The 13,071-nt window shown below is 38.5% G+C and overlaps 1 protein-coding gene across 1 annotated transcript; it reads right to left on the bottom strand.

The window, feature by feature from the left end:
• Positions 1 to 806: 806 nt before the first annotated feature.
• On the bottom strand, positions 807 to 10,382 carry LOC103698052 (probable protein phosphatase 2C 15). Its single transcript, XM_008780008.4, has 8 exons — positions 9,837 to 10,382; positions 9,106 to 9,277; positions 8,844 to 8,997; positions 8,706 to 8,769; positions 8,471 to 8,578; positions 5,768 to 5,893; positions 5,330 to 5,562; positions 807 to 1,291 (listed from the first exon to the last, which is right to left on the bottom strand). The coding sequence occupies exons 1-8, from the start codon at positions 10,137 to 10,139 to the stop codon at positions 1,072 to 1,074; spliced, it is 1,380 nt and encodes a 459-aa protein (XP_008778230.2). The 5' UTR covers positions 10,140 to 10,382; the 3' UTR covers positions 807 to 1,071.
• Positions 10,383 to 13,071: the final 2,689 nt, after the last annotated feature.

Genomic DNA, 13,071 nt, shown 5'->3' with positions numbered 1-13,071 from the left:
GGATGTGCAAGGTTTAGAAGTTAGCATGATAAGGACATTTTTTCATGCAACTGCCAATGCTTTCATATCATAGGCTGTCTTTGATAAAAAAGAAATTCCCCCCTTTTTCTCGAAAAAGTCTTGGAAAACAATAGTTATTAAGAGAAATGCACTTCTGGTGATAAGAGAAGATACACTTACCATGGGCGTTTTTAATATGGACTGGAAGAAAACCTGGAAAACAATGACTAAAAGCTCGAGCAGCCTACTGGAAAAACAATATCATAAAAATTATTTCATGGCACACCGATATGGCATTAATGAAATATTTAGGTTTTCCCACATAGGAGATGCAAATCTATTAGTGGATCCTGGATGCTGAACCTACCAACTACTGAAGGCTCAGTTCCTACGTACACACGTATTAGCTTCCAGGAGGCAAGCGATCATGGAGCACCTCATCTCATGGTAGATTGGCAGCATAATTCTCCACTTTTATAGCAATTCCGCTTCCCATCACAGCCCCAATTTGAACTCAGCTCAGGGATACAGATTCGCCAGTGGGTCAGGTTGATCTCTAAGACTTGCAAATGCAAGTATGCAACCCGGCTGATAAGTTTCATTTGACACAAGGCACCCCAGTGAAAACTAAAGCATGAAACGAGAAATAGAATGCTATGAATATCACTCTAGCAATAGAATTTCTCAGGCACAATTCACAACAGTTTCATTGCTGATTTAAAGGGCAAGAACAACAAACCATGATAAAAATAATATTAAGATAATATGATACATCTGATGAAGAAAATTAGTACCAGGCCTTTTCATAAATTACAAGCAAAGATGCAAAGAATTACGCATTGCCAATATATGCAACTTGTCAGCTAGTGTAACAGTTCGCAAGGAGGGTAATCAACTTCAAATAACATAAATAATCACTCAAATTGCATTCCTCTTGCAGATATTACATATATGGGTGCTTCATTCATCCCCAAGGTCAAACTAATCACGCAGCCCACAAAAATTGGCAGCAAATTAAATTCAAAGAAGAAAATAATTTATGGGGACAACAGGAGGAAAGGGCAGGAGAAGCTATAGCACTGTGACTCCACTAGGGCGTTTTCCTTCCATTGCGTCCTTCTTGTTGCAGCAATCAGCACAAAGGAAGGGGCCTTCCCATGGCTTTGAGCTGGTGGAGAAGATTGAACCAGCATGAACGGATATGCCCTCGCTTGGAGCAAGGTCCGCCTGGCAGATAGCACATGTGAACAGGCCTGAAGTTGCTTGTCCTGCTGATAAGTCATTCCCAAGCCTGAAATTTGAAGAGAAATTAGCATTCCTTCAGCATTGGAAGAAGACTGACATGCAACAAAGACATGATTGTGCAAGGAAATCAGCTTAAAATCAGTGGTCTGAGAACCGTAGATGCTCCCAGAAAAGTAAAAACAGCTGCAAAATATCTTCAGGCAACCAATCAAGGGCTGCACGATGAAGAAGCCTTATACTAGGAATAATAAACTACACATTAACCAAATGAACGAATTATTTGATCAAATAAACTATCAACATGCTGCTCAATATCACTGGGCTGATTACACTACGGCCGGCAGTCACTGTACCCATCATCATGATACTGACAAATAGAACAAGGTATCAGGCATTGCGAAACTAACTATAACAAGAAGAAGCATATGTTTGCTATGGATCATGTTGTTGATAGGAGATGTCTGAAGGAGATGTAATGAACACTTGATGCAGTTTATTGAAAAAAGAACTTACTGCTGTTGCTTTTTTAATTAAAAATCTACTGGATATGCTATTGCAATTGCTAAATTGATTGAGTTTATTGGCAGATGGGTGCACTTTTCATGTAGAATATTCAAAATCTACGCTATGAAGAATGAAGTGTGCCCAAATGTAAACTAGATAGATTAATAAAAAAGGTGCATTGGCATATCTCTGGTTTTTAAACAAAGGATATATAGCAACAAGCCAACAACAATAAATTGGCAATTTCAGCAAAACTTAGTCAATTGAAGTTGGGCCTTTGGCCACTTAACTGGACAAGGCTCCATTGAGACCCCTGTTATAGCAACTCAGAGATTCTGCTTGAAATTCTCCGACTAGCATTAATAATTAAATGCAAGACACCACCAGAACAACAAAAGGAGCATCTTCTAGATAAATATAAGATTCCATAACTGTGTCGGATTAAATGGCAATCAAAACCTCGAACTATGTGAAGGACATTCTCAAATTCAACATCCTTTCAAGTTCTATTTGAATAGATGCAGAAGGAGATTTTAATACACAAGGCACTAAGAGCTATACATTTGTCAAATACAATGAATTTTTGAACAACTTAAGTTTAAAATGAGCAAATAATATATGTTCCACAACATAATTCATCATTAGACAATTAAAATTTACTTATATATATTCCAGTGAAATACTACCAATATAAAACAAGATCCTATATCACACAAAAAAATACAAAACATTGTGTGAACACTTGGAATCTTTTATTTTTCTCCTTTTTTTATTCTTTAAAACTTTTCTGTTTAATTTTGACCGAAACCTTGAGTGGAAGTGAAAATGCACTACAAGTCCAAGAATAACTAAAACCAAGTTTTTAACCTTGGTTACAAGCAAATGGATGTTCAAGAGTGTAGCCAGCATGCCATCAGCATCATTTGAAAATGATAAGGTGTTCATGGATCAATATTTGAATTCATGAGGATTTAAGGTATAAAAATATGTAAAATCAGCCAAAAATGCAAGTGCATAAAGATTACAGAGATAAAAATCTTAATATCAAGTTGTGAGTAATTAACTCCTACCTTCGAAACACAAGTAAAAAAAAAATTATGTACAAACATCAAAACACTCCATTTTTGGTAACTTGAAGTTAACTTCACCTTCTAATATTAAACAGTAAACGTTTTAGAATCTAAGTTTGAACTAAAATTTTCCAATAGATGAAAGTTACTGAAGGACAACAATGCAGTCCAACATCGTAATGCAGCGGAAGATTAAGACTGGATCACTCTTTTTCGATAAACTGCCATAAAAACATAGATTATGTGCATATCAAGATAGATTAATATCTGCAAAGAAGATGTAAGAACATGAGAAGATGTAGAAAGATGGATGAAGACTATTTTAGGCACCACACAAAGTACTCGCACCTGGTAGGCCCTCCATGAATTACTAGGAAGTCTCCTCCTTGTCTCTTTCTTCCTTCTCTCAATCTCTTTCTTTAGTGGGTGGCACCTTGAGACCTCTTGTTTGAGTTCTCCATTCGAGATACGAGAAACATCCCCACTTTCTACCCAAGTCCTGCACCCCTATTTATAACATTAAGGGGCCGGCCCTAGGGAGGATCCCTAGGCCGTGTGGAGCCACCCTATGAAACCTTAGGTAAGTGGCAACCATGAAGGGCTCCCAGATATGGTGGGTCACTTAGGGTTGGACCTAGGAACTGGGCACTTAGAAAACCCTAGTCCATGGTTTGAGTCCAATTCATTAGACCACCCTAATTGGGTCTTGTCAGCCTATATGAACCAATCCCTCTGCTCAATTTGATTGAGCATGAGTTTGGTGAGGATTCACGAGAAAGAAAAAGGCTAAGGTTGATGAACAAGTACCAAACCCTAAGGTTAACTTCGGTTTCTAATCTACCATGTCCCTCTTATTCAATAGGTGTGCCGCAATCACAATGAAGCAAGTTGGACCGGCCTCCCCATAATATAAAGATGTACAATCACACCAACCCCTAGTAGATATATGGACAGAAAAATCTCTTCAAATACAGCAATTGTTTTTGCAATTTAGTCCCTCCACCTCTCCTTACCTTGATTGTCCATTACAAAAAAAATAGTATTGTCAAACTCATAACCAATCAATTTCAACACCTATTAGAATCCTAGATCATGGGTCAAACACCACTGAAAGCCAATGCACATGCAAAACAAATTTTGAATAAAACATTTTGTTTATATTCAAAATAAGTAATATTTATATAATATCAAAATGATTTGGTCAAAATACCGCTAGATCCAGGATTCATGTGCCTGACATGTCTCTATTTTGATACGTGTAAATTTCTATAGATAGGTTACTTGTTGGACAATCCTTACCCCCATTCGTGCCACAGCATAATAAACTGATGTATGCTTCCAATCAAGGATAAATCTAGGATATCCTGGTTGATACACAAGTTTGGCCTTCTATTTATTGAACCAAGATAACCGTGGGTAGTCATGCCCTCAGGTTAGGGCACCACTTGCATGCTGCATACACGAGATTGTCATCCCTAACTTCAACAATGATTTCCAAGAGATGGTCTTGAACCTATTACTTGTTTAATATGAAATAGACCCATGTGCTAATGCAAAGTGAACTACTTTGATGACTATGATAAAACAGCCACTCCAATCCATTATTGGATACAATATACAATGGTATCTATATGTGTCTGATGCCCAACCTCAACCATAGCTGTGAACTATTTTCAAGTGTCAAGAGTCAAGAGTGATCCCTTTCTCCCTATTGGATACACAATTGGCTACTTGGTTCTACCTATAAACGGCACTCTTGGACTCTTTCTGGCTAATATGTGATACATCCTCCAACTGTTTATGACCATGTGTACGGGAGATACCAAGAAATGACTTAGAATACCATGTTCATTATGTCAAATGGTTTTTAGAGCACATCCTACCGCCAAAAAGTTATATGGCAGCAAAACTTGACCATACAAATTTACATAATGCATTTTGATGATTTATGTGTACCAATTTGCGGGAGGTTGTTATGTGTGCCAATTTGCAACTAAGTCATTAATTAAACAAAACATAGAATCATGTGGCTACAAGCATGGAAAGATGAATGAACATACGAGTCAGGGACCCTTAATCAAAACATGTCAAGTGATTCAGATTTCAGAATACCTTAATCAGAAAGCCCCAAAAAGGTCATGGCAAGAAGTGTTTGTACATATTAAAAATAGTGCAAAGCAAGTAAAGCAATATAGCTTCAGAAATAAAACCACAACGCTACCATATCTGGTCATGCATACCAAAAAAAGGGGAAAAATGGAAAGGAAAGGAAAGGGAAAAGAAGAACCCACTCATGCCCATACATGATATCAGAATCTGGTATGTACATCTCAAGATCTAAACAAAGATGAATATAAATTTCTCAGTCCTAGCGTCGAACTTATTTTCCCTCTAAGTAGCACCTAGCATCCGAATAGAAAGATGGAAAAATTGTACAGTATCAAATTTATAACAAGAGCTCCAAAATGATATTGTTATCTAACTACAGAGAAACTTATAACAAGTCTGACCTTTCTGCAAGCATTGCTGAACCTTCTTCAAACAGTTCTTCTACAATACCCACAGCAGACAACTTCTTTGCCAGCTTACTAGCAGAATCCTCTGACCTTTTCCTGAAAATGAGAGACTTGAGTTTGTTCGTCTTTCTTGGTGGAGATGGAGGCAGTACTGAATGATCAGGCGGAATTATGTCAACAACGATGCAGGTTGTGTCATCTTTCAGCCCCCTTGTCCTCAGTGCTTCCTGAATGTTCGTCAGTAAAATGTGATAAGGATGCTTTACCATACAATTAGCTGGATCATCTATATCTATGCCAACAAAAGCAATCAAATCCAACACTGATGCATCAATAGAACTTCATAAAATATATTGCCTAAGGGCTAAACCAGGATGGTCACACAGCTTGCAAATGACAAATTCGAAAGGGACACAACAAGTAATTAATCACCTTCACAACTTGTCTGGCAGCAAGCTCAGCAGGCAACCCACGGCACGACTTTGCAGCCATCTCAGAGGATAGGGCATCCCAAATGCCATCTGAAGCAATGATAAGTCTTCCCCCAGCATTTGATAGCTGGTGTACCAACAAAGATTGTTAAGACAAAAATGAAGACAAAAATGCCTTAGGCATAACAAGCAGATTCCAGGCTGATCCAGGAGAAAATCATTGGATAGCTGTGAAAAATATTCTTAAGTACTTAAGAAGGACTAAAGATATTTTTCTAGTTTATGGAGGATCTGAGTTGAAACTAGAAGGATTTTCTGATTCTAGTTTTCAATCAGATCCAGATGATAGCAAATCCACTTCAGGGTATGTCTTTACCCTAAATGGTGGTGCAGTGAGCTGGAAGAGTTCCAAGCAGCAAACTGTAGCTGACTCAACTACTGAGGCAGAATACATCGCTGTAAGTGAAGCCGCTAAGGAAGCTGTCTGGATGAAGAAGTTCATCGCTGAGTTGGAAGTAGTTCCTGAGATTGCTGGACCAGTTTCAGTTTATTGTGACAACACTGGAGCTGTTGCTCAAGCAAAGGAACCAAGATCTCATCACAAATCCAAGCACATTCTAAGACGCTTCCACCTCGTTCGAGAGATCGTCGAGAGACAAGACATAGTCATTGAACGAGTAGACACAAAGAACAACTTAGCAGACCAGTTCACTAAAGCTCTACCACAACAGCAGTTCGATCGCCACCTCGATTGTATGGGGATAAAATATAAGAGCGATTGGCTTTAGTGCAAGTGGGAGATTGAAAGAGTAGATGCCCTACAAGCCAATCGCAATATGTATTGCGAAAGGTTTTTTCTTTTGATTTGTCCAAATCATGTACATGACATTTAAATATGAATAAAGGCGTTATGTTTTATCATATGCTGTTGATTATATTTATGATAAACTCCTTAGTTTAGGGCAATGGTTTTAAGACTATGATGAGATCATACTAGTGAGACTTAAAATCCTAAAATCCTAATCTTAAATATTCCCAGTCATTGGTACATTGAGTCGGGGATCAATGATTACCGGAAAGACTGGCATGTCTTATGTATGCTCGATGCAGAGGATGATTGATCTCACAATCATTTGTGTGGAGACACTAATACAAAGATGTGGGTGCTCATTAGAGGAATGAGTTCACTGAATTGACCTACAAAGAGAAATCTTATGAAGTCTTACTTACATGTCAAAAGATGATTCTCTTAGTGGGAGTTGTGCAACTGATCCTATGACCTGAGATCACCATGGTATCTTGTGCACATGAACCCATATTTTGGTTTACACTCATTCATGACAATAAGTTATGTACGAGGTCTTCTGGATATGGTGAATTGTGTACGAAGATTATGAGTAGGTCAACAAGGAATTAATCACTTCTAGTAAGAGAAGATAGCATCCTATTTATTCTAATCATATGATAATTCAGGAAACCTTTGATCAAAGTAGAATGAAAATTAGAAAGAGTTTCTAATGTTTCATTATTTGAATTATCATTAAAAGATTGAGAAAAATATGAATATGAAATTGAGTTTGACATATATTCATACTCATATGCATTTTTGGGATGCAGTTTGATTAAAGGATTGAATTGCATGGTAACTTGCCACTGAAGGGTATTTTTGGTATTTCCACCAAATTCCATATTTTCCGGGTAGACATGACACGTTGCTAGACGTCAATCTTGTTTTATAGGTTTGATCAAATTAAAGAGTTAATTCGATCACCAATTAGAAAGGATTCTAATTGTTAAGTTCGGGTTCGCGCAGTTTGGACTTAAATCGATTAGAAGAGTTCTAATCAAGTTGGGTCAACTCGCACTCACACCTATTGCTGGCTAAGTATGGAACCCAATGGGTCACACACAAGAAAACTTATCAAGGGTCTAATTGGATTAGATCATGTTTGCAAGATAAACATCCTAGCAGGTGTTGCAAACCTTAGCTCCTAATTCGAATTGGATTCGAATCTGATTCGAATTGGATTCGAATCTGATTCTTAATTGATCTAATTTGATTAGATCATATTCTAATATGGGTTAGCCAAGAGTTGGCACCTAATTGGCTTGGTTTGAGTCTAATTGGATTAGATTTAATAAATCATTCAATCTAGACCGTTAGATCTTGATCTACCGTTGGATGAAGACATAATGGAGAGTTGGTTTAACCCAATTGGATTGGGTTAGAGGATGGCTACCATAATTGACCATTGGATCTTAATCCCACCATTGGATGAAGACATAATGGGTCAAGTGAATGGCGCCTTGCATTGGAGCCCTTGGATCATCATCATGAAAGATCAAGAGGTGAGGCGTGATGGACATGTGATTAGCATGTGATGTTGACTTGGTCAAAATATGGCACCACATGAAAGGACATATCATTTGATACACCTCCTCACTTGATCTGCACCTCCTCTTATTTGATATGGCCCTTTAGATGATGCCCTTTCATGAGAGGATGTGTGGATGGGATGCATCCCTTGGAGATGCATCCCTACACCTATTATAAATAGGTTAGCACTCCATGGGTTTCATCATTCCAATTCCACCCCACTCCTCTCTTCTTTCTTTCTTACATTATTAGGATAAATGGAAGTGAATATAAAAGTCATAAAAAAATTAGCCATTAAAAGAGATTAATATGATACATAACTAATACCTTCACTTGCTTGACATAAGGTACTGGAACAATAAATTCTCCAACATCCATATCTCCGATAGACCTTGATAGGCATAAACCCCCTGGCCAACATCGGAGGGGACCTATCTGAAATGAAGGCAAGAAACTGATGAATTTAATTTTTTTCAACATCACATAAAATGGCCGAACATGTTCTTGTTATCCATTTTAATTTATTTATGCTAATGAAACCGAGATCACAAAGCAATCCCACCTCAGCACCACCCATAATGCTGAGCCTTCCTACTTCACCTCCACTCGCGGTCACCCGTTCCCTCCTGCACATCACTTGTTCAGCAGAAAGGGGAATAACTTTAGAAGAATAACATAAAAGAGAACACCAGGTACCCACTCTTCGACATTTTCTTCTAGCCTGTGATCCACGGTCAGTAGAGAAACCACCCCGCCATGAGCATCTAAAATGCAACGGGAGTCTCCAACTGAAGCAACAGTGATGGTCCATCCATCAATTATCACAAATGTGACAGTTGTACCAGAAGTTTGTCCTGGTAAATACCATGTATCAATCGTCCCCGCATTAGTTCATCCAGGTATAGGCCAAATCTTCAACAGAAAAATATCATGAGGAAAGAAAAAAATAGTAGCACGCGTGCCTCTGCTCTGGAATTCTTTGTCAGTCTTGACAAACCCAGCAACTAGCGCACGAGGCAAAGCTTGAAGCCACTCTTCCCGGCTAAGTCCACGTGGTATTGCACTCAGTACATGATTCAACAGGTTCTCCCTTGCATATATTGCCGCAGCATTCCCATTGTGGCCATCCAAGACCTGAAAAGAATTCGGCTCAGCTCGGCTCACCAAATAATTCTTCTTATCACAAACTGCATCGCATTAATGGCAGCAAAGACAAACAGACTTGGCTTTAAGGATTCTAAATATTATAATTCTTAGAAGCATAGAGGCTACCATACATTAAACTAAACGAAAAAAAAAAGTCAAGTCCTCGCAACCCCCAGATCAGGCTGCTAAAAACAATTATCCAAGAAAATCTTTCTCCATAAGGTCAGTTAAAACCTTCACCAATCAATACATTCATTTTTTTCTTTCTATAATTAGTTCAACGAACATTAAATTCCACCAAAAGTGGCACCTTTTTTTGACAGATGCCATTGAAAACTTAAAGAAGTCAGTTCCTGCAGCAATCAATCATTAATTAAGAACTTCAAAGGATCAAAAGCGCGAACAACATTCACTTAGCAAGCAACCACACAAAACCGATCAGAAATGTAATTGTGCCAAAATGCTGGAAAAGAGCAGATCGATTGTTAAAAGCAAGCGAATGAGAGAGAGAGAGAGAGAGAGAGAGAGAGAGGGACAAAATGCTCACGGCGAAGACGGAGAAGGCGGACGAGGGGTTGCCGGGGAGGCGGTGGCAGTCGACCTTTATGAGGAAGTAGTCCTCCCCCTTCTTGGACTGCGCGGCGCAACCGTACCGAATGCACGGCTTCTCCATCTTCTCGCTCTTCAGCTCCCGGCCTATCAGCACCGCCAGAGGAACCAGATCGTGCCGCCGGTGCCGCCGCCTCCCCTTCATCGCCGCCGCCGCCACAGACGGCTCGGCCATCTCTTCCGCCGCTCTCTCCTCCTCCTCCTCCGCTCCCCTTGAGATTCGCGCCCTCCGATCTCTCATCCCCAAGGGCCCAGGCCTCAGATCTGGTACAAGGAAGTGATAGAGCCGACGCGAAGAAGAAGAAGAGATGGCTGATGGTTCAACGCGGAAACGCGGTCAGCTGCTGACCGAGACGTGAACTGTATCATGCCCCCCCCATCCGCCATCAAATGCGCACCAGGGGGGACGGGGGAAATACAAAAACAAACCCTCTCTTTTGGAGTTTTGGGTATAAGACTTTCTTTTCCCAATTAAAACCCTAGCATGAGACTTTAACTTGTCAGTAGAATCGAGCAAAATGGAACGTTTAAAATATATACATATATACTACTTGAATATTATTTAACGATAAAAATATAATAATAAGGAAATTTTGCAAAATGAAATTGTTTGAAGATTATTTTTTTTTTATTTCTCCAATGGCCTCTTGCACCACTCCAATTTCGTTCTCAATATATTATTTTTTAGCCACCATGTAGAGAAAATATATTATTAGTTGAGGAAGGGATGGCAGTAAAGGTGAAGTTATAGTGGTGCTTGTGAGTGATGATAATATTTTAAATAGTAGCAAAGAAGAGGAAGGTAGGATTAAAAATGAGGTGTGGTTGTTAAGAAAGATTATGGTTATAATGCTCTGTTGACATTGCCGGCCTTTTCACTAGCTCTAATATTTTCTCCATTTTCATCACTTTCTTGTTAATGCCGTCTTCCTTCTCCTTCTCTCGTCCTCGCCTGCCATTCCATCCAACTTTCCCTCTCTTTTCTCTCCACCAAGTTTGGCTTTTTCCCAAGATGACCACCTTCCTCCTACAGTTCCAATTCGGCCGCTTTTAATTCTTTCACGAACATTATCATTTTTCTCCGTAATCTCTTTGCTAGCCGCATCTCGTTTTTAAACCCACCTTCTTTATTTTGGACAACATTTAGAATGCCATCTTTTTTTATAAGCTAGCAGTCTTTCTTTCTGTGATGGTCTCTCACATCTTACAAAATTGATCCGATTGGTTTTACCATATATATGCTTTGGCCACTGTACGGAAGAAATATATTGTCAGCTATATTGAGGGATGGAAGAGACAAAATATGGGCAAAACTGCTAAATTAAAAATGTATCCATTTTACAAAATGAATCTTTTAACATTTTTTTCATAAAATTTGCTAATAATTATGATAATAATAAGATATGTGCAACATAGAATAGGTGAGTAGGTGAAAAGTAGGTGCCGATAGAAGAATTCCTCGTCCCTTTTTCTTTTTCCTATCCTCCTCTTTTCTCGCCCTTTGGACGTCTTTCTCGCTGAGCAAAGGTATAAGAGGCTACGGTTGGAAGGAGCCTAAGGGTGATAAATAAATAGTCTTTGTGCCACCGTGGAGGAATTTTCTGATCGTATTTGCTTTTCATTCTTCATATGCTTAGAAACTACAATGACAATATTTATTTGGTGTGCATAATAATATTATAAGGATTTGGATATTTTATAAGGATCTTTAAAGGATCCTCGGAGCTGTCTAAATACTATAATAACAATATTTATTTGGTGTGCAGAATAATATTGTAGGGATTTGGATATTTTATAAGTTTCTTTAAAGGATCCTCGGAGCTGTCTAAATACTATAATAACCGTCCTGTCTTGTCCAGATGGATTGTTTTGTTAACTCGCGGAATAATTCATTTCAACTTCGAGCTTTGGTCGATTATTTTATTTTTCAGGTTTTTTTCTTAATTTAATAATGTAACATGAATTAGAGAATTTTGGGATTAAATTATGTGGAGAGAAGGATCTCTGGAGATCGTGAGAGCTGTCTTAAGCTGGACTCTGTCTTTTGCTCGGAAGGAAGAAGTCGAATAGTTTGTCGGTGTAGGCAATTTAAGTTTTATATCAATTCTTAGAAGATCGATTGCTGGGAAGACAAGCTTGCTTATGTTTAAAGAAGAAGGTAAGTAACTTGCTTGTGGAGTTGATGAAAATTATTGATTTAGTGGGGGTTTTGGATCGGCTGCAATGATGTGGAAGAGGTGAAGTGTTCTCTGGTTAGGGTTCAGATGGCCTAATCCGCCACTTAGCTTCGGACCTTGGGAAAGGGAAATCTGCAATGAAAGGAACCACCAGATAAAAAGCTTTGCCCAGAAACTACTATACAGCTCACATCAGTTAATTGTTCCTGTTTGGTTCTGACAACCAAACCGGACCAGTATTGGCTTCATGAGCAGATCACTTGAGAAATATTTGATGATTCGCAGACTGCATAATGTATTGATGAAGATTTCATGGATTACGTATCTATATATATCTATTTGTTGTTTTGTTCTTTCATTGTTTTTTCCTTTTTTTGTTTTCTTTTACATGAATAAATGTATAAATATATCAACAAACTTCAATTACTTATTTTTTTTAATCTTGTTTAGTTTTTAGTTATTCATATTCTTTCTAAACTTTTTATGGAATCCTCGCATATTTCTGAATTGCAAATCCTTGCCTCCGCTTAAATTGTTTCAAAATTAATCCTGCTGGTCTCAGAATGAAGCTGGTTGAGTAACAGGTCGAAGTGTTCCTACTCTTCCTAGATGTATGTTTATAAAATGGTTAAATTATCTCTAAAATTCTGCATTCAAATACAATAACCCCTTCATTTAAGCTCGCAACAATGCCCTCAAAATCCTGCAACACATACAGTTTATTACATACTTATCCAGGTCACATTTCACAAGCTTATTTATAGAGCACCACATACAAACTGCGGCGCCAAAAACCACCTGATCCCTGGTCAGCATGAAGATTTTCTTGGTCGAGCAACTAATAATATACATGCAGAGGAAAAGACAAACCCTCACAACCATAGAGGAAGATTTTCTTAGTTAAGCGAGCAACTAATAACATCCATGCAGAGGAAGAGCCAAGTTATCACAACCATTGAGGAAGATTTTCTTAGCTAAGCAGGTAGCTAATAACAT

Source organism: Phoenix dactylifera, chromosome 11 (genome assembly GCF_009389715.1).
Source record: "Phoenix dactylifera cultivar Barhee BC4 chromosome 11, palm_55x_up_171113_PBpolish2nd_filt_p, whole genome shotgun sequence".
Classification (NCBI taxonomy): domain Eukaryota; kingdom Viridiplantae; phylum Streptophyta; class Magnoliopsida; order Arecales; family Arecaceae; genus Phoenix; species Phoenix dactylifera.
The sequence above is the reverse complement of the archived record's forward strand: the minus strand, read 5'-3'. Positions and strand labels throughout refer to the sequence as shown.

Excerpts from the sequence above, each read along its gene's own strand:
- LOC103698052 (XM_008780008.4), bottom strand. The coding sequence starts at position 10,139 with ATGAGAGATCGGAGGGCGCGAATCTCAAGGGGAGCGGAGGAGGAGGAG. Across the intron at positions 5,894-8,470 it reads CTTATGTCAAGCAAGTGAAG|CTATCAAATGCTGGGGGAAG; the intron begins GTATTAGTTATG and ends TTGGTACACCAG. Across the intron at positions 1,292-5,329 it reads TCAGCAATGCTTGCAGAAAG|GCTTGGGAATGACTTATCAG; the intron begins GTCAGACTTGTT and ends TTCAAATTTCAG.